This window comes from Mesoplodon mirus (genome assembly GCF_964341445.2).
Source record: "Mesoplodon mirus genome assembly, chromosome: 3".
Classification (NCBI taxonomy): domain Eukaryota; kingdom Metazoa; phylum Chordata; class Mammalia; order Artiodactyla; family Ziphiidae; genus Mesoplodon; species Mesoplodon mirus.
This window is the reverse complement of record NC_138978.1, coordinates 139,237,665-139,259,219: the sequence shown is the minus strand read 5'-3', so window position 1 is coordinate 139,259,219 and position 21,555 is coordinate 139,237,665. Positions and strand designations below refer to the sequence as shown.

Sequence of the window (21,555 nt, the reverse complement as noted above, 5' to 3'; positions counted from 1 at the left end):
CTGGCATTGTGGATGCTGGGGAAAGAGTGATCTGGGAAAAATCAAGAGACAGTGGCAATGTAGCAGAAGCTCAAAGCTTGGGTCATGGGTCTCTGTCATTGAAACATAGCATGCCTTTTAATGTTTACCATTTTTTAGATCGACCCTTCCCTTCTGATTAGGCTCCCCTTAGCTAGAAAGCCAAAGCTCTATTTTAAGTTCCTTCCTCTTTTCCTTTGCCTTCCTTCATCCCCCAAAGAGGATGGCCCAACACCAGCTCAGCCCACACTTACTAACCTCCCACATCCATACACACCACCCCATGTCCTCATCGAGAAGAAAGCCCCTGAGTAATTCCTGAGCCACAGCACCAGTGTCCTGACAGTTACTCTGTGTCCTTCCAGCTCTCCCTGAGGATGTGGCGGTTGACCTGCACCGTGATAGGACAGAAGAAAAGCCTTCGTGGATCATCAAGGTAAGCTGGATTTTTTCTGGTCTGAGATAGAAATATTGCTTTATTTCTCTTTCAATAGATTTAAGTTATGTATATTTGAGGGTATTCCTTCCAGATACATACAATTCCCTTGGTTGGGAGAATGTGGAGTGAGAGTCTATTACCAACTCATGGAGCCCGATTCCACAGGACATTACAATTGACAGCATCCATTACAGCCTGTAGAGTATGGAGCTCTCTCTCCTGCAGCGATTTTTCTTCTAGGCAAAGAATTCTGTAATTTCCAACCTAAATGGACTTGGAAGTTCCATCCTCCCAGCAAAGTTCTTGCCTTTCAGCCTGAGTAGGTTTGCTCTGTTAACTCTTGCTGGGTTCCCTGGACCACTGTTTCTTATCAGGTTTTCTACTGTCAGCAAATGAACAAAAGACCTCAGCATCACTGTGATCTTATCCTCATAGTGTTTTCTCTTCTGTAATTGCAGGTGGCCTTCACAGAACATGAAAACGGTATGTATTCTGGAATCAGTCACTTGGGGAGGAAGAACTTTGAACATGAGAATGTGGGACATTCTTGCTGGTTTTAGTGTAGAGGGCAAACTGATTCCAAATTTGTGCTGGGAATGAGAGTAGGGGTCCTGGTGATAGAAAGTGTTTTACAAGTAATGGAATCAATTACTATACTCCCAGGAAGAAGCTGCATTACGGTTAGGTGGTGTATGTTTGTATGCATGAGACTGGGTGTGTCTGTATGTGAAATGAGTGGTATGATTCTGTGTTTGTATGTGAAGTTTTTGTGTTGTGTTTCCCTTGATTTATGTTCCCCTAAACATCACTGTTACTGGTGCCAACTTTCTAGAAAATATTCCCATCACCACTGCATCATGAATGGGTATGGATATAAAAGTACATATATTGTACACTTTCAGTGTGTGCATTGATTTTATACCAACTGAGCCTCATTTAACCTGGAAAACAAATCCTATCACCACCCAGGCAAATGTTTACTGGATTCTTTTTTTTTTTGGCTGTTTTGGCTCTTTGTTGCAGTGCGCAGGCTTCTCATTTCGGTGGCTTCTCTTGCTCCAGTGCACGAGCTCTAGGTGCATGGGCTTCAATAGTTGTGGCACATGTTCTCAGTAGTTGTGACTTTCAGGCTCTACGGCACAGGCTTAGTGCATGTGTTGCACGGACATAGTTGCTCCATGGCTGGATTCTTAATGAAAAAAACTGGGTTTCAGCATCCCTATTACTGGGTCAATTACAACTTCATTTAATAAGAAATCTCATCCCTTAGTAGGTCTCATAGCATTCTGAATGGTTATGATACATCTCTCTGCCACTTCCCTCATTCTAACTGTTTCCTATTAGAGCCTCGGGATGAGTCCTCCCCCCTTACCTGAAGCACCTTGTGCTAGGCAGGCCTCCTTTCTTTTGCAGGGAGCCCATGCTTGTACCCACATGCCACACCCAGTTCTGGAGAAGTCCGAGAAAGAAGGAGCCTCCAGGAGTAGATGGAGGAAATTCACTCCACTTTTCTCCTTTGAGGCTAATATTCACTATCAGATTCTGTTCTTAGGAAACGAAATGTCCTTCTCCTGTGGAAAGTTTGTCTTCCATCACTTGTGCCGGCCCTGTTTCTGTGTGCTAGGCAAGAAACACTGCATACAGTGAAGACAGAACCAAGAGATCTACCCCAGGGATTGAGCTCAGGGTGGGCACTGGCTCCCTCTCCAGGAGGGCAGACAGAAGTTTGTGCTTTGCATGGTGGGACAGAGAAACCAAGCAGTGTGACAAGAGCATCTCCACTCATCTTGCTGTGCATACTGCCAGATGAAGTATGTTCTTGGTATTTTCTGAAGGCTTTTGAAAGCAAACAAGTCTGGGAGTAAAGTCAATTAAAACATGGAAAGTTATACTTAAAAATTTTTTTTCGATAGTGAGTCCTTTGAGAAATACATACTTTAATAGAATATGATTGCCTTATATGTGTCAATATTTTCCCCACCAAAGAAAAAATTGAAAATGCTCGATTGTAAAATGTCACTTGTTTACCCAAGAGACTGTGTATGAGTAAAGTTGTTCTAGAAATCCTCAATCCCTAAGTCGTAGTTTGCTGATGGTGCTGAGGGGAACAGTTGTGTGCGATTCAGTGCCTGCTACTCACAGGGAGGCTCTTAAGAACTCAGAGACCCGCCCAATGGACACCACGTGTAAGGACAGGATTGGAGCCTCGGGCTGGACTTGAAGAGAGAAATGCTTTAGAGAAGTGGAAGGAGATACAGGAAGGGCACCTGAGCCATGGGGAGTCAGGGGTTGTTGGTTTAGAGATCAAGGAAAAGTGTACACCTGAGCACAGCCTGGGCCACACTTAGGATGCTATTGGCACTTCTGGTTGAATGGGGAAGAGGAAGGACATCCCCCTCTTGCTGGAGTGAACTCTGGAGAGATGTCTTCTTTAAAGCCTGGGGAGAGGAGCTTCTCTCCCATTATCTCCTGATACCTGTGTACATTCGAGACTCTTCCTGCTTTTTTCTTTCCCTCTGTTGACTCCCTTTCCTTATTTTTCTTCTTTTTCCCCCTTTTTCCACTTTGTATTTATTTTACATATGTGTATTTTATTGTTGTAAAAGTACACATACGATGAAATCCAACGTCTTAACATGTTTTGAAATGTCCAGGCAGTCCTGTTGACTACATGCACCTTGTTGTACAGCATGTGTCTAGAACTTTTCCATTTTGCAAATAACACATTCTAACCATGGAACAGAGACTTCCCATGTCAATCTCCTGCCAGCTCTTTGAACCACCCTTCTACTCTCTGCTTCTCGGAGTTTTCTTTCAGTTTTTAACCTTCTGTGACTGGCTTATTTCACTCTTACAAATGTCCTCCAAGTTCTTTCGTGTTGCTGCAAATGGCAGGATTTCCTTCTTTTCAAAGACTGAATGACATTCCACTGTATGTATACACCACATTTTCTTTATTAATTCATCTTCCCATGGACACTAGGCAGTTTTCCTATGTTGTGTATTGTGTATAATGCTGCAATGGACATGAGATTGTAGATATCTCTTGGACATTCTTGTTTTATCTCCTTTGTATATAAACCTAAATGAGTGATTGCTGGATTTTATGAGAGTTCTCTTAATAATTTTTGGGGGACCTCCAGTCTGTTTTCCATAATGGCTACACCATTTTACATTACTACAGGGTACAAAACAGGGTACAGAAGTTCCACTTCTTCACATCTTGGCCAGCATCCATTAATTTTCTTTCTTTTTTTTTTTTTTTTTTTCTTGCAGTACATGGGCCTCTCTTTGTTGTGGGCTCTCCCGTTGCGGAGCAAAGGCTCCAAACGCACATGCTCAGCGGCCATGGCTCATGGGCCCCGCTGCTCAGCGGCATGTGGGATCCTCCCAGACCTGGGCACGAACATGTGTCCCCTGCATCAGCAGGCGGACTCTCAACCACTGTGCCACCAGGGAAGACCTAATTGTCTTTTTATAATACACATCCTAACGTGTGAGTGATATCTCCTTGTGGCTTGATTTCCATTTCCCTGATGCTTAGCGATGTTGAGAAAATTTTCATATGTAGATTGACCACTTCTCTATCTTTATGGAGAAATGTCAAGTGAAGCTTTTTACCCATTTTGAAACTCAGTTATTTGCCCGCTGTTTTTCTGAAATTGACTTGTAGTAGTTTCTTATATATTCTGGATATTGGTCCCTTATTCAGAACAAGGTTTACACATATTTCCTCCCATCCTATAAGTTGCCTTTTCATTCTGTTGATTGTTGAAAAGACTATCCTCTCTTCACTTGGTAATCTTAGAACCTTGGCACAGATCAGTTGGCCATATATATGTGCATTTATTTGGAGTCTCTCTATTATATTTCATTGGTCTATCTCACTGTCTTGATGCCAGTAGCAGACTGTTTTGACTACTGTGGCATTGTTATGTGTTTTGAGTTCAGGAAGTGTTTATCTCCATCATTGCTCTTTGCTCTCAAGATTGTTTTATCTACTTGGGGGTGTGGTTCTGTATGTATTTTTGAATTGTGTCCACCTCAATAATAATGACATGGAATTTTATTTGTTGTTGCGATATATGTGTACATCACTTTCTGTAGTATAGAAATGCCAACAGTATTTAATACTCCAGTCTATGAACATGGTATGTCATTCCAATTACTTGTCTCTTCTATAATTTCTTTCCCAGTATCCTGTAGTTTTCAGTATACAAAGTTTCAGCTCCTACGGGGCCTTTTCACCTGCCTTCCTCAGGTCTTCGAGTTAGTGGTGAGAAGGATTTACTCATGGAGAGAGTGAAATCCCTCCCTCCCCTCTGCAACTTCTCTCTGATTATGTCTAATAAAGGTGTACTTGGCCATGCCCTTCACCTCTGTCTACAAGTCGGCCCCTTGCTGGGAATTCCTCTTGGATCTGAGTGTTGACTGTACTATTTCAGTGTCCACAAGGAATCTCCCAATGCCTGGCGTGGCTCCAAAAGCCCAAGATAAACCTACATACGAATGATCAGATCAGGCCATCAAATTTTCTGCAGTAAAGAACAACCAGGGGAGGGGTGGCTGGTTGGCTCTTTCTCATCTTTGGATTTCTTAGAGCTGAGCTTCCCAGTGTGGTAGCCACTAACCAAATGTGTCTATTTATAATTAATTTAGTTTAAACAATAATCAACTCATTCTATTAAAAATTACAAAGACCACACAATTGCTTGGTCACACTAGCCATGTTTGAAGTGTGTCTGTAACTTCTGGAATTTCAGGTTGGTAAGGTTGACGGTGAAAGTTTTAATTGGTCAATAGAAGTGAGGGGTCGAAAGGTGATTTTCTCAGCATCTCTCCCTCAATTGAAATTTTCAACTATGATCAATATCATATTGAAGGACTCTGTCTGCACAGAGCACAGGGGAGGTCTGAGAAACTGGAGGGAAGACCATGGAGATGCTGTGTGAGCCACCAGGTCGAGTAGGAGAAATGGGTTGGTCAACTTGTATAATAACTTTATTCTTATGGTTGTGTTTGTACAGAATGCATCGTGGAGAGCATACATAGCTGTGATGCTGATGATAATTCACTTAGGGAACAACTCTCAGGTAGGATCTAAAGGGAGACAATTCCTAGAACACTTGGGTTCCACGCGGTTCTTTAGAAACGAAGGAAGGTGAATATGAAATCAGGAAGAAGAAGGAAATATGTGTAGAATTCTGATTTGTTCTTTCCAAATTTTAATGATATAATAGAGTTATTGTGTCCATGTCCTTTGACTGTACTGTGCTTATAGTCATCTTTCCTTTCTTTGCCATTCAGAAATTTTCTTTCTCACAAGACTCCTCTTTCATTGCTTTTTCACTGCCAAAGATGAAAGCTTCGTTTCTGTTTGGTACCTGGAGGGTATTTTGCACCAGGGATTTTGGTTTCCTTTTTACATTCACGTATGATGGCCATATCCTAGTGGGAACAAAACTCTCATAGTCACTTGACACTGGAGAACAAGTTCTTATAGTGAGTGTCAGGTGGAGGATGAGACTTGAACTCTCTCCCTCTACACTTTCAGGACTTGTAGCTTCATCTTACATTTGTCCTCAATGTTTATTCCTCATGGAAAGCGTGCTCCCAGAGGTGGATGAGTCACAGAAAACGTGCTTTGGAATCACTGCATGTGCTCAGTCTCCTCATTTCAGCCTCAGCACCTCCCAAGCCTGATGTGGTGACATGCTTCCATTTGAGAGGGTTCCACGTCCCGCTGCCCTAGACATCCTCCACGGGCGGCAGAAATTCTAGAGGACTGTGTAAAGGGGCTGCTGGGCTTCTTCACACACTTGCTTTCACAGCCCCTCTGACTTGGTCCCCTGGGGTTGACAAGGCCCAGGACAGAGACTCAGGGCAACAGGACCCATGGTCACTGCTCTTCTAACAACCCACTGCTCATTCCAGACAGCCCTGCCCTTGCTCCCCACACCCCAGTCCTATCTACCCTCTGACCTATACTGAGGCCTGCCTTGGTCTTATCCTTCCCAGTTCTTCCAAGGCTGGGGTAAACCCTGGCAGGTGCTGTGTGTTTATGAGGCTTCCTCTGCTGTAGAATTTTGTTTCAGTATTCCAGAATAAGGGAATTGGGACAAGTTACTTTTAACTCTAATATTGCTTTCATCTGCTCTAACGGGCTAAGAGACTTACGGAGTTGTTTTGAAGTACCTAAGGTTAGCTCAGGTACAGGACCCTTAATTGTTTTGTGAAGTTGGTTGCATGTTCTTCCATCAACTCAGCTGTTGCCCAGATTTGGTTAATATTCCTTTTCCTCAGAAGGAGGTGTTGCAGAGATAAATGTTCTAAGCTCTTGACCTCCTAAGTGGAAAAGCCATACTGAGAACACAGGTGTGGGTCCCAATGTGGGTGCTCTGGATCCCTGACCTACACTTACCACTCAGCCAAGCGATCCTCAGTCATGGAGCAAGGGAGTTCCTGCCTCCATATCCTTAGCGGGAAGTCCTAGCATCTCCAAAGGTCCAGACCTTGCCGATCAGGTGGCCTTAGTGGTAACACAATCCAGGGCAGCTATGGGTGGGCTTATCAGTTGACTTTGGCACAGTCATTAATGTGAAATTCACCTCAAGACCTGTATTCTCCTGGTCAGCTACAGATTCTGAGTGGTGTGAGACCCCATGTATACAATACAGGTCATATCTGTCAGTGCTGGTGTCATTGCTTAAACAAGGCCAAAAGCAGATAAGAATCAGGGAGCTATTTATTGTATTGTATAACATTACCATAAGCCATAGCATTGGTCAATTCCTGTAGCCCACACCCAAGGACTCAAATTGGAACCTGACTGTTAGCCTGTACACTTCTCCTGCACAGCTGGGTTAGAGACAGGCTGTGCTCAGTCCGGGCTCCCTCTTCATAACAAAGTGTCCCACTTATGGAACAGCTCCCTAGAGTATGGACAGCCCCTGATTCAGTGGGCATACATACCTTGTATAGAAAACAAAGACTGGGAGAAAAATATGATACGATTGATAGTGGCTGTATCTAAAGGGTAGGATTTCAGTTTTGTCAAATCTTGTGTATTTGATGTTCTTTAAGACAAGTGATTAGTGAATAAATATAGCATATTTTGTCTAGGATTGAATTCAGTCCTTTAATGGAGGTTGCTGTTAATCAAGTATAAAATATCATACAACAGAAGACATGATAAATGCAGTAGCTGGCATTGTGGATGCTGGGGAAAGAGTGATCTGGGAAAAATCAAGAGACAGTGGCAATTTAGCAGAAGCTCAAAAGAGGCAGGATGGGTCATGGGTCTGTGTCATTGAAACAGAGCATGCATTTTAGTGTTTACCATTGTTTAGATCGACCCTTCCCTTCTGATTAGGCTCCCCTTAGCTAGAAAGCCAAAGCTCTGTTTTCATTTCCTTCCTCTTGTCCTTTGCCTTCCTTCTTCCCCCAAAGAGGATGGCCCAACACCAGCTCAGCCCACACTTACTAACCTCCCACATCCATACACACCACCCCATGTCCTCATCGAGAAGAAAGACCCTGAGTAATTGCTGACCACCATCACCAGTGTCCTGACAGTTACTCTGTGTCCCTCCAGCTCTCCCTGAGGATGTGGTGGTTGACGTGCACCATGATAGGACAGAAGAAAAGCCTCCGTGGATCATCAAGGTAAGCTGGATTTTTTCTGGTCTGAGATCGAAATATTGCTTTATTTCTCTTTCAATAGATTTAAGTTATGAATATTTGAGGGTATTCCTTCCAGATACATACAATTCCCTTGGTTGGGAGAATGTGGAGTGAGAGTCTATTACCAACCCTTGGTGCCTGATTCCACAGGACATTAAAATTGACAGCATCCATTACAGCCTGCAGAGAATGGAGCTCTCTCTCCTGCAGCGATTTTTCCTCTAGGCAAAGAATTCTGTAATTTCCAACCTAAATGGACTTGGAAGTCCCATCCTCCCAGCAAAGTTCCTGCCTTTCAGCCTGAGTAGGTTTGCTCTGATAACCCTTGCTAGGTTCCCTGGACCACTGTTTCTTATCAGGTTTTCTACTGTCAGCAAATGAACAAAAGACCTGAGCATCACTGTGATCTTATCCTCATAGTGTTTTCTCTTCTGTAATTGCAGGTGGCCTTCACAGAACGTGAAAACGGTATGTATTCTGGAATCAGTCACTTAGGGAGGAAGAACTTTGAAGATGAGAAAGTGGGACATTCTTGCTGGTTTCAGTGTAGAGGGCAAACTCATTCCAAATTTGTGCTGGGAATGAGAGTAGGGGCCCTGATGATAGAAAGTGATTTACAAGTAATGTGACCAATTACTATAGTCCCAGGAAGAAGCTGTATTACGGTTAGGTGGTGTAGGTTTGTGTGCATGAGACTGGGTGTGTCTGTATGTGAAATGAGTGGTATGATTCTGTGTGTGTTTGTGACCATTTTGTGTTGTGTTTCGCTTGATTTATGATCCCGTAAACATCACTGTTACTGGTGCCAACTTTCTAAAAAATATTCCCATCAACACTGCATCATGAATGGGTGTGGATATAAAAGTAAATAAACTGTACACTTTCAGGGTGTGCTTTGATTTTATACCAATTGAGCCTCATTTAACCTGGAAAACATATCCTATACAACACAGGCAAATGTTTACATGATTCTTTTTTTTTTTCTTTTGGCTGTGTTGGGTCTTCGTTGCACTGTGCGGGCTTCGCATTTCGGTGGCTACTGTTGTTCCAGACCACGGGCTCTAGGTGCATGGGCTTCAATAGTTGTGGCACGTGGGCTCACTAGTTGTTACTTTCGGGGTCTAGAGCACAGGCTTAGTCGTTGTGGTGCACGGGTTTAGTTACTCCATGGCTGGATTCTTAATGAACAAAACTGGGTTTCATCATCCCTACTACTGGGTCAATTACAACTTCATTTAATAAGAAATCTCATCTCTTAGTATGTCTCATAGCATTCTGAATGTTTATGATATATCTCTCTGCCACTTCCCTCTTTCTAACTGTTTCCTATTAGAGCCTCGGGATGAGTCCTCCCCCCTTAACTGAAGCTCATTGTGCTAGGCATGCCTCCTTCTTTTTGCAGGGAGCCCATGCTTGTACCCACGTGTCACACCCAGTTCTGGAGGCGTCCGAGAAAGAAGGAGCCTCCAGAAGTAGATGGAGGAAATTCACTCCACCTTTCTTCTTTGAGGCTAATATTCACTATCGGATTCTGTGCTAAGGAAACAAAATGTCCTTCGCCTGTAGAAAGTCTGTCTTCCATCACTTGTGCCGACCCTGTTTCTCTGTGTTGGCAAGAAACACTGCATACAGTGAAGACAGAACCAAGAGATCTACCCCAGGGATTGAGCTCAGGGTGGGCACTGGCTCCCTTCCCAGGAGGGTGGACAGGAGGTTGTGCTTTACAAGGTGGGACAGAGAAACCAAGCAGTGTGACAAGAGCATCTCCACTCATGTTGCTGTGCAAACTGACAGATGACGTAGATAGATTCTTGATATTTTCTGAAGGCCTTTGCAAGCAAACAAGTCTGGGAGTAAAGTCAATTAAAACATGGAAACTTATACTTAAAAATTATTTTTCGATAGTGAGTCCTTTGAGAAATACATACTTTAATAGAATATGTTTGCCGTATATGTGTCAATATTTTCCCCACCAAAGAAAAAACTGAAAATGCTTGACTGTAAAATGTCACTTGTTTACCCAAGAGACTGTCTATGAGTAAAGTTGTTCTAGAAATCCTCAATCCCTAGGTCGTAGTTTCCTGATGGTGCTGAGGGGAACCCTGGTGTGCGATTCAGTGCCTGCTACTCACAGGGAGGCTCTTAAGAACTCAGAGACCCGCCCAGTGGACCCCACGTGTGAGGACAGGATTGCCGCCTCGGGCTGGACGTGAAGAGGGAAATGCTTTAGAGAAGTGGAAGGAGATACAGGAAGGGCACCTGAGCCATGGGGAGTCAGGGGTGGCTGGTTTAGACATCAAGGAAAAGTGTACACCTGAGCACAGCCTGGGCCACACTTAGGATGCTATTGGCACTTCTGCTTGAATGGGGAAGAGAAAGGACATCCCCCTCTTGCTGGAGTGAACTCTGGAGAGATGTCTTCTTTAAAGCCTGGGGAGAGGAGCTTCTCTCCCATTATCTCCTGATACCTGTGTACATTCGAGACCCTTCCTGCTTTCTTCTTTCCCTCTGTTGACTCCCTTTCCTTATTTTTCTTCTTTTTCCCCCTTTTTCCACTTTGTATTTATTTTACATATGTGTATTTTATTGTTGTAAAAGTACACATACGATGAAATCCAACGTCTTAACAAGTTTTTAAATGTCCAGGCAGTCCTGTTGACTACATGCACCTTGTTGTACAGCATGTGTCTAGAACTTTTCCATTTTGAAATAACACATTCTAACTATTGAACAGAGACTTCCCATGTCAACCTCCTGCCAGCTCTTGGAACCACCCTTCTACTCTGCTTCTCGGAGCTTCCTTTCAGTTTTTGAACTTCTGTGACTGGCTTATTTCACTCTTACAAATGTCCTCCAAGTTCTTTCGTGTTGCTGCAAATGGCAGGATTTCCTTCTTTTTCAAAGACTGAATGACATTCCACTGTATGTATACACCACATTTTCTTTATTAATTCATCTTCCCATGGACACTAGGCAGTTTTCCTATGTTGTGTATTGTGTATAATGCTGCAATGGACATCAGATTGTAGATATCTCTTGGACATTCTTGTTTTATCTCCTTTGTATATAAACCTAAATGAGTGATTGCTGGATTTTATGAGAGTTCTCTTAATAATTTTTGGGGGACCTCCATTCTGTTTTCCATAATGGCTACACTATTTTCCATTACTACAGGGTACAAAACAGGGTACAGAAGTTCCACTTCTTCACATCTTTGCCAGCATCCATTAATTTTCTTTCTTTCTGTTTTTTTTTTCTTTTTTTTTTGCAGTACCTGGGTCTGTCCTTGTTGTGGGCTCTCCCATTGCAGAGCACAGGCTCCAAATACACAGGATCTGCGTCCATGGTTCATGGGCCCAGCTGCTCAGCGGCATGTGGGATCCTCCCAGACCGGGGCACAAACACGTGTCCCCTGCCTCGGCAGGAGAACTCTCAACCACTGTGCCACCAGGGAAGCCCTATTTGTCTTTTTATAATACACATCGTAACAGGTGTGAGTGATATCTCCGTGTGGCTTGATTTCCATTTCCCTGATGCATAGCGATGTTGAGCAAATTTTCATATGTAGATTGACCACTTGTATGTCTTTATGGAGTAATGTCTAGTGAAGCTTTTTACCCATTTTGAAACTCAGTTATTTGCCCGCTGTTTTTCTGAAATTGACTTGTAGTAGTTTCTTATATATTCTGGATATTGGTCCCTTATTCAGATACCAGGTTTACACATATTTCCTCCCATCTTATAAGTTGCCTTTTCATTCTGTTGATTGTTGAAGAGACTATCCTTTCTTCACTTGGTAATCTTAGAACCTTGGCCAAGATCAGTTGGCCATATATATGTGCATTTATTTGGGGTCTCTCTATTATATTTCATTGGTCTATCTCACTGTCTTGATGCCACTAGCAGACTGTTTTGACTACTGTGGCATTGTTATGTGTTTTGAGTTCAGGAAGTTTCCATCTCCATCATTGCTCTTTGCTCTCAAGATTGTTTTATCTACTTGGGGGTGTGGTTCTGTATGTATTTTAGAATTGTGTCCACCTCAATAATAATGACATGGAATTTTATAGGTTGTTGTGATATATGTGTACATCACTTTATGTCGTATAGAAATGCCAACAGTATTTAATAATCCAGTCTATGAACATGTTATGTCATTCCAATTACTTGTCTCTTCTTTAATTTCTTTCCGCAATGTCCTGTAGTTTTCAGTATACAAATTTTCACCTCCTACGGGGCCTTTTCCACTGCCTTCCTCAGGTCTTCTAGAGTCAGGGGTGAGAAGGATGGACTCATGCAGAGAGTGAAATCCATCCCTCCCCAATGCACCTACTCTCTGATTATGTCTAATACAGGTGTACTGGGCCATGCCCTTCACCTCTGTCTACAAGTGGGCCCCTTGCTGGGAATTCCTCTTGGATCTGAGTGTTGACTGTACTATTTCAGTGTCCACAAGGACTCTCGCAATGCCTGGTGTGGGTCCAAGAGCCCAAGATATACCTACATACGAATGATCAGATCAGGCCATCAAATTTTCTGCAGTAAGGAACAGCCAGGGAACGGTGGCTGGTTGCCTCTTTCTCATCTTTGGATTTCTTAGAGCTGAGCTTTCCAGTGTGGTAGCCACTAACCAAATGTGTCTATTTATAATTAATTTAGTTCAAACAGTAATTAAATCTTTCTATTAAAAAGCGCAAAAAACACACAATTACTTGGTCACACTAGCCATGTTTCAACTGTGTCTGTAACATCTGGAATTTCAGGTTGGTAAGGTTGACGGTGAAAGCTATAAATGGGTTTATAGAAGTAAGGGGTTGAAAGGTGATTTTCTCAGCATCTCTCCCTCATTTGAAATTTTCAACTGTGATCAATATCTTATTGAAGGACTCTGTCTGCACAGAGCACAGGGGAGGTCTGAGAACCTGGAGGGAAGACCAGGGTGATGCTGTGTGAGCCTGCAAGTCAAGTAGGAGAAATGGCTGGGTCAACTTGTATAATAACTTAATGCTCATGGTTGTGTTTGTACACAATGCATGATGGAGAGCATACATAGCAGTGATGCTGATGACGATTCACGTAGGGAACAACTCTCTGGTATGATCTAAAGGGAGACAATTCCTAGAACACTTTGGTTCCACCCGGTTCTTTAGAAACGAAGGAAGGTGAATATGAAATCAGGAAGAAGAAGGAAATATGTGTAGAATTCTGATTTGTTCTTTCCAAATTTTAATGATATAATAGAGTTATTGTGTCCATGTCCTTTGACTGTACTGTGCTTATAGTCATCTTTTCTTGCTTTGCCATTCAGAAATTTTCTTTCTCACAAGACTACTCTTTCATTGCTTTTTCACTGCCAAAAATGAAAGGTTCGTTTCTGTTTCGTACCTGGAGGGTATTTTGAACCAGGATTTTGGTTTCAGTTTTACATTCATGTATGATGGCCATATCCTAGTGGGAACAAAACTGTCATAGTCACTTGACACTGGAGAACACGTTCTTATAGTGAGTCTCAGGTGGTGGATGAGACTTGCACTCTCTCCCTCTACTCTTTCAGGACTTGTAGCTTCACCTTACTTTTGTCCTCACTGTTTATTCCTCATGGAAAGCGCGTTCCCAGAGGTGGATGATTCACAGAACACATGCTTTGGGGTCACTGCATGTGCTCAGTCTCCTCATTTCAGCCTCAGCGCCTCCCAAGCCTGATGTGCTGAGTTGCTTCCAATTGAGAGGGCTCCACGTCCAACTGCCCCTAAAGACCCTTCATGGCCGGCAGGAATTGTAGAGGACTGTGTGAAGGGGCTGCTGGGCTCGCTTCACACACTGGCTCTCACAGCCCTGCTAACCTGGTCTCCTGGAATTCACCAGGCCCAGGACAGAGACTCAGGGCGGCAGGACCCAGGGTCACTGGTCTTCTTACAACCCACTGCTCCATCCGGACAGCCCTGCCCCTGCTCCCCACACTCCAGTCCAGCCTACCCTCTGACCTTTCCTCAGGCCTTCCTTGGTCTTATCCTTCCCAGTTCTTCCAAGGCTGGTGTAAACCCTGGCAGGTGCTGTGTGTTTTGGAGGCTTCCCCTGCTGTAGAACTTTTGTTTCAGTATTCCAGACTAAGGGAATTGGTTCAAGTTACTTTTAACTCTAATATTGCTTTCATCCTCTCTAAGGGGCTAAGAGACTTACGGAGTTGTTTTGAAGTACCTAAGGTTAGCTCAGGCACAGGACACTTACTTGTTTTGTGAAGTTGGTTGCATATCTAGGCTATTGTGGAGAATGCTACAATGAACCTAAGTTCATCTCATTGTGATACTGATTTAATTTCCTTTGGATATAAACCCAGTACTGTGATTGCTGAATCATATGATATTTCTGTTTATAATTTTATAAGGAACCCCCATACTCTTATTCATAATAGCTGCACCATTTTACATTACCACCAGCTGTTTACAAAGTTTCCAATTCCCCACATCTTGGCCTTAAACTGTTAATTTTTTTCTTTATAATACACAGCCTAATAGGTGTGCGGTGTTCATTTGCATTGCCCTGATGATTAGTGAGGTTGAGAACCTTTTCCTATATTTGTTACTCATTTGTATGTCTTTTTCAGGAAATATCATATTTACGTCTTTGCACATTTCTTTTTTTTTTTTTTTTTTTTTTTTTTTCGTTTTGCGGTATGTGGGCCTCTCACTGCTGTGGCCTCTCCCGTTGCGGAGCACAGGCTCCGGACGCGCAGGCCCAGCGGCCATGGCCCACGGGCCCAGCCGCTCCGCGGCACATGGGACCCTCCCAGACCGGGGCACGAACCCGCATCCCCTGCATCGGCAGGCGGACTCCCAACCACTGCGCCACCAGGGAGGCCCTTTGCACATTTCTTAACCCATTTATTTACCCTTTTTAATTTTTAACTTAGTTTGCTTTTGAGTTGTATTGTTTTTCTTAGATGTTTTGGACATTAGCTCCTTTTCTGATATATGTTTGTAATCTTTCTGTAAGTTATATTTTCATCCTATTGACTGTTGAAAAAACTATACTTTCCCTATTTGTTGTCTTAGAAGCTTGGTGATTTTCATATGGCCATGTATCTATGAGTTTTCTTGGGATTTATTTATTCTGGTCTTTAGGCGTATGTATCTGTTTCTATGTCAGTACCATACAGTTTTGATTCCTGTGGCTTTGGAATCTGTTTTGAAGATAGGAAGTGAGAAGCCTCCATCCATGGTCTTTGTTCTCAGGATTGTGTTGTCTGTTTGGAGTCCTTAGTGTTTCCATATATATTTTAGGATTTTTTTTTTATCTATTTCTTTGAAAATGACATTGGGATTTTGATAGGTATTACAATGAATTTATACTTACCTTTGCGTAGTGTAGAAATGTCAACAATAATAAGTCTCCAGTGTATGAATATGATATGTCATTTCAATTATTTGTTCCTTGTTAAATTCTTTCAGCAGTGGTTTGTAGTTTTCAGTGTACAGATCATTTACCTTCTAAAGGCATTTTGTCCCTTCCTTCCCTGGATTTTTCAGAGGCAGTGGTGAGAAGGATGGGCTCATGAAGTGAGTGAATGTCCCTCCCTCCCTTCTGCACCTGCTCGCCGATTATGTCTAGCACAGGTGCACTGGGCCATGCTCATTACCTCTCCCCTCAAGTGGAACACCTGTCGGGAATTCTTCTAGGATCTGGGTGTTGACACTACTGTTTCAGTGTCCCCAAGGTCTCATGAGTGCCTGGCAAGTGTGCATGAGCCTAGGAAACACCTACAAAGGAATCATCAAATCTGGCCAGCAAACTGACCTGCAGAAGGTGTTGGGCTGCACCTCTCACGCCTGCAAGCCCTGTACTTGCTCAGCCTCAGGGCTAAGGAAAGAGCCCGGAGTCAGGGACAGAGACATTCATGGTTTAATAGATGGGAGATCTTTCACGTCAGAAGCAAAGTGGTCCTGGAGAGACATCCCACTGTAGATAGGCGATGGCAGGCAGAACGCAGCAGCAGCAGTAGCAGCATTCTTCACTCTGGGCGGAATAGGCAGGCTACCAGTTAAAGGGGGGATTGACAGCAGATGGGCTCATCGGTTACCAGGGAAACCAGCAGAGGGACACATCCCTCTTACCCCTTGGGCTAAGTACCTTCACGGGGCACAAGTTTTTTCTTTGGTAAACCATCAGCAAACAACCATCTTGAATCGGTAGATATATATACATACATGTATATATATATATATATATGGAGGGAGAGAGAGAGAGAGAGAGGGATGTGTATTACAATGTTGTAGCCACTAGCTAGATGTGCCTGTTATAATTTATTTAATTCAATCAATGATTATCTTAGTGTATTAAAATAAAACAAAATAAAATATCCAATTACTCAGTCACATTAGTCACATTTTAAATGTATCCATAAGACTTGTAAATTCATATTCGTGTTTCTACAGAATCGACTCTGGATAGAATTTGTGGCCGTGATAAGGAAAAGGATACAGGTAGGAACAACACTTAGGTAGGATCTAATGGCAGAGGGTTCCTGGAACTTTAGGGTTACATCTCCTGCTTTGGAGACTGAGCAAGTTGGATATGAAATCAGAAGGAAGAATAAAATATGTGTGGAGTTCTGACTTGTTTTTTTCATATTTTAATGATACAATAGAAAGCAATTGTGTCCTTAGAGAGGACTGTGCTCTATAATCACCTTTTCTTGATTTGCTCATCAAAACTGATCTTTTGCACATGAGCTGCTCTTTCTTGTGCTTGTCACTGCCTAATATGGAAGTTTGTTTTCTGGTTAGCTCATCTAGGGTATTGTGCACAGGAGAGTTTGTTTTCTTTTGCATATTGACCTATGATGCACAGAACCTGTGGGTCAAAACTCTCATGGGCCCTTGAAACTTGAGACCAAGTTCTTCTAGAAAGGGTGAGGTGGTGGATGAGAACTGAACTGTCTCCCTCTGCACTTTCAGGACTTGTGGCTTCACCTCATGTTTTGTCCTCACTGTTTGTTCCTCTTGTAAAGACAGTCCCAGAGATGGATGAGTCACAGAACACGTGCTCTGGGATCACTGCATGTGCTCAGTCTCCTTGAGCTCTTCTCAGCCTCTGCACTTCCCCAAGGCTGGTGTGCTGACATGCTTCCATTTGAGAGGGTTCCACGTCCAGCTGCCCCTAAAGAACCTTCATGGCCGGCAGGAATTCTAGGGGGCTGTGTGAAGGGTCTGCTCTGCTATTTCACACACTTGCTTTCACAGCCCTGCTGACCTGGTCTCCTGGGATTTACCAGGCCCAGGACAGAGACTCATGGCACAGGACCCAGGGTCACTGCTCTTCTAACAACCCACTGCTTCTCCCAGACAGCCCTGCCCTTGCTCCCCACACCCCAGTCCTGCCTACACTCTGACCTTTCCTCAGGCCTGCCTTGGGCTTATCCTTCACAGTTCTTCCAAGGCTGGGGTAAACCCTGGCAGGAGCTGTGTGTTTAGGAGGCTTCCTCTGCTGTAGAATTTTGTTTCAGTATTCCAGACTAAGGGAATTGGGACAAGTTACTTTTAACTCCAATATTGCTTTCATCCGCTCTAAGGGGCTAAGAGACTTATAGAGTTGTTTTGAAGTACCTAAGGTTAGCTCAGGCACAGGATCCTTACTTGTTTTGTGAATTTGGTTGCATGTTCTTCCCTCAACACAGCTGTTGCCCAGATTTGGTTAATATTCCTTTTCCTCAGAGAGATGGTGCAGAGATAAATGTTCTAAGCTCTTGACCTCCTATGTGGAAAAGCCAAACTGAGAACACAGGTGTGGGTCCCAATATGGATGCTCCGGATCCCTGACCTGCACTTACCACTCAGCCAAGGGATCCTCAGTCATGGAGCAAGGGAGTCCCTGCATTCGTATCCTTGGCTGGAAGTCCTAGCATCTCCAAAGGTCCAGACCTTGCCCATCAGGTGGCCTTAATGATCACAGAATCCAGGGCAGCTATGGGTGGGCTTATCAGTTGACTTTGGCACAGTCATTAATGTGAAATTCACCTCAAGACCTGAATTCTGGTCAGCTCCCAGATTCTGAGAGGTGTGAGACCCCATGTATACAGTACAGGTCATATCTGTCAGTGCTGGTGTCATTGCTTAAACAAGGCCAAAAGCAAATAAGAATCAAGGAGCTATTTTATTGTATTGGATAACATTACCATAAGCCATAGCATTGGTCAATTCCTGTAGCCCACACCCAAGGACTCAAAGTGGACCCTGACTGTTAGCCTGTACACTTCTCCTGCACAGCTGGGTTAGAGACAGGCTGTGCTCAGTTCAGGCTCCCTCTTCATAACGAAGTGTCCCACTTATGGAACAGCTCCCTAGAGTATGGACAGCCCCTGACTCAGTGGGCATACATACATTGTATAGAAAACAAAGACTGGGAGAAAAATATGATACGGTTGATAGTGGCTGTATCTAAATGGTAGGATTTCAGTTTTGTCAAATCTTGTGTATTTGATTTTCTTTAAGACAAGTGATTAGTGAATAAATATAGCATATTTTGTATAGGACTGAATTCAGTCCTTTAATAGAGGTTGCTGTTAATCAAGTATAAAATATTATACAACAGAAGACATGATAAATGCAGTAGCTGGAATTGTGGATGCTGGGTAAAGAGTGATCTGTGAAGAATCAAGAGACAGTGGCAATTTAGCAGAAGCTCAAAGCATGGGTCATGGGTCTGTGTCATTGACACAGAGCATGCAATTTAGTGTTTACCATTTTTTAGATCGACCCTTCCCTTCTGATTAGGCTCCCCTTAGCTAGAAAGCCAAAGCTCTGTTTTCATTTCCTTCCTCTTGTCCTTTGCCTTCCTTCATCCCCCAAAGAGGATGGCCCAACACCAGCTCAGCCAACACTTACTAACCTCCCACATCCATACACACCACCCCATGTCCTCATCGAGAAGAAAGCCCCTGAGTAATTACTGAGCCGCAGCACCAGTGTCCTGACAGTTACTCTGTGTCCCTCCAGCTCTCCCTGAGGATGTGGCGGTTGACCTGCACCGTGATAGGACAGAAGAAAAGCCTCCGTGGATCATCAAGGTAAGCTGGATTTTTTCTGGTCTGAGATAGAAATATTGCTTTATTTCTCTTTCAATAGATTTAAGTTATGAATATTTGAGGGTATTCCTTCCAGATACATACAATTACCTTGGTTGGGAGAATGTGGAGTGAGAGTCTATTACCAACCCTTGGTTCCTGATTCCTCAGGACATTAAAATTGATAGCATCCATTACAGCCTGTAGAGTATGGAGCTCTCTCTCCTGCAGCGATTTTTCCTCTAGGCAAAGAATTCTGTAATTTCCAACGTAAATGGACTTGGAAGTTCCATCCTCCCAGCAAAGTTCTTGCCTTTCAGCCTGAGTAGGTTTGCTCTGATAACCCTTGCTGGGTTCCCTGGACCACTGTTTCTTATGAGGTTTTCTACTGTCAGCAAATGAACAAAAGACCTGAGCATCTCTGTGATCTTATCCTCATAGTGTTTTCTCTTCTGTAATTACAGGTGGCCTTCACAGAACGTGTAAACAGTATGTATTCTGGAATCAGTCACTTGGGGAGGAAGAACTTTGAAGATGAGAAAGTGGGACATTCTTGCTGGTTTTAGTGTAGAGGGCAAACTGATTCCAAATTTGTGCTGGGAATGAGAGTAGGGGCCCTGGTGACAGAAAGTGATTTACAGGTAATGTGACCAATTACTATAGTCCCAGGAAGAGTCTGTATTACGGTTAGGTGGTGTAGGTTTGTGTGCATGAGACTGGGTGTGTCTGTATGTGAAATGAGTGGGATGATTCTGTGTGTGTATGTGAACATTTTGTGTTGTCTTTCCCTTGATTCATGTTCCCCTAAACATCACTGTTACTGGTGCCAACTTTCTAAAATATATTCCCATCAACAGTGCATCATGAATGGGTATGGATATAAAAGTAAATAAACTGTACACTTTCAGGGTCTGCATTGATTTTATACCAAGTGAGCCTCATTTAACCAGGAAAACAAATCCTATCACAACCCAGGCAAATGTTTACTGGATTATTATTTTTTTTTCTTTTGGCTGTGTTGGGACTTCGTTGCACTGCGCGGGCTTCTCATTTCGGTGTCTACTGTTGTTCCAGACCACGGGCTCTAGGTGCATGGGCTTCAATAGTTGTGGCACGTGGGCTCAGTAGTTGTGACTTTCAGGCTCTAGAGCACAGGCTTAGTAGTTGTGGTGCACGGGTTTATTTGCTCCATGGCTGGATTCTTAGTGAACAAAACTGGGTTTCATCATCCCTACTACTGGGTCAATTACAACTTCATTTAATAAGAAATCTCATCTCTTAGTACGTCTCATAGCATTCTGAATGGTTATGATACATCTCTCTACCACTTCCCTCATTCTAACTGTTTCCTATTAGAGCCTCCCGATGAGTCCTCCCCCCTTACCTGAAGCACCTAGTGCTATGCAGGCCTCCTTCCTTTTGCAAGGAGCCCATGCTTGTACCCACATGCCACACCCAGTTCTGGAGGAGTCCGAGAAAGAAGGAGCCTCCAGGAGTAGATGGAGGAAATTCACTCCACCTTTCTCCTTTGAGGCTAATATTCACTATCAGATTCTGTGCTAAGGAAACGCAATGTCCTTCTCCTGTGGAAAGTCTGTCTTCCATCACTTGTGCCGGCCCTGTTTCTGTGTGCTGGGCAAGAAACACTGCATACAGTGAAGACAGAACCAAGAGATCTACCCCAGGGATTGAGCTCAGGGTGGGCACTGGCTCCTTTCCCAGGAGGGCGGACAGGAGATTGTGCTTTAGAAGGTGGGACAGAGAAACCAAGCAGTGTGACAAGAGCATCTCCACTCATGTTGCTGTGCAAACTGCCAGATGATATAGGTTATGGTATTTTCTGATGGCCTTTGCAAGCAAACAAGTCTGGGAGTAAAGTCAATTAAAACATGGAAAGTTATACTTAAAAATTTTTTTGCGATAGTGAGTCCTTTGAGAAATACATACTTTAATAGAATATGATTGCCTTATATGTGTCAATATTTTCCCCACCAAAGAAAAAACTGAAAATGCTTCATTGTAAAATGTCACTTGTTTAACCATGAGACTGTCTATGAGTAAAGTTGTTCTAGAAATCCTCAATCCCTAGGTCGTAGTTTGCTGATGGTGCTGAGGGGAACCCTGGTGTGCGATTCAGTGCCTGCTACTCACAGGGAGGCTCTTAAGAACTCAGAGACCCGCCCAGTGGACCCCACGTGTGAGGACAGGATTGGCGCCTCGGGCTGGACTTGAAGAGGGAAATGCTTTAGAGAAGTGGAAGGAGATAAAGGAAGGGCACCTGAGCCATGGGGAGTCAGGGGTGGCTGGTTTAGACATCAAGGAAAAGTGTACACCTGAGCACAGCCTGGGCCACATT

The 21,555-nt window shown here is 43.5% G+C and overlaps 1 protein-coding gene across 1 annotated transcript; it reads left to right on the top strand.

Moving 5' to 3' along the window:
* Positions 1-386: 386 nt before the first annotated feature.
* On the top strand, positions 387-19,206 carry LOC309799261 (uncharacterized protein; the record flags this gene model as incomplete). Its single annotated transcript, XM_082612231.1, has 7 exons — positions 387-454; positions 916-940; positions 5,485-5,550; positions 8,052-8,122; positions 8,584-8,608; positions 16,573-16,620; positions 19,132-19,206. The coding sequence occupies exons 1-7, from the start codon at positions 396-398 to the stop codon at positions 19,204-19,206; spliced, it is 369 nt and encodes a 122-aa protein (XP_082468357.1). The 5' UTR covers positions 387-395.
* Positions 19,207-21,555: the final 2,349 nt, after the last annotated feature.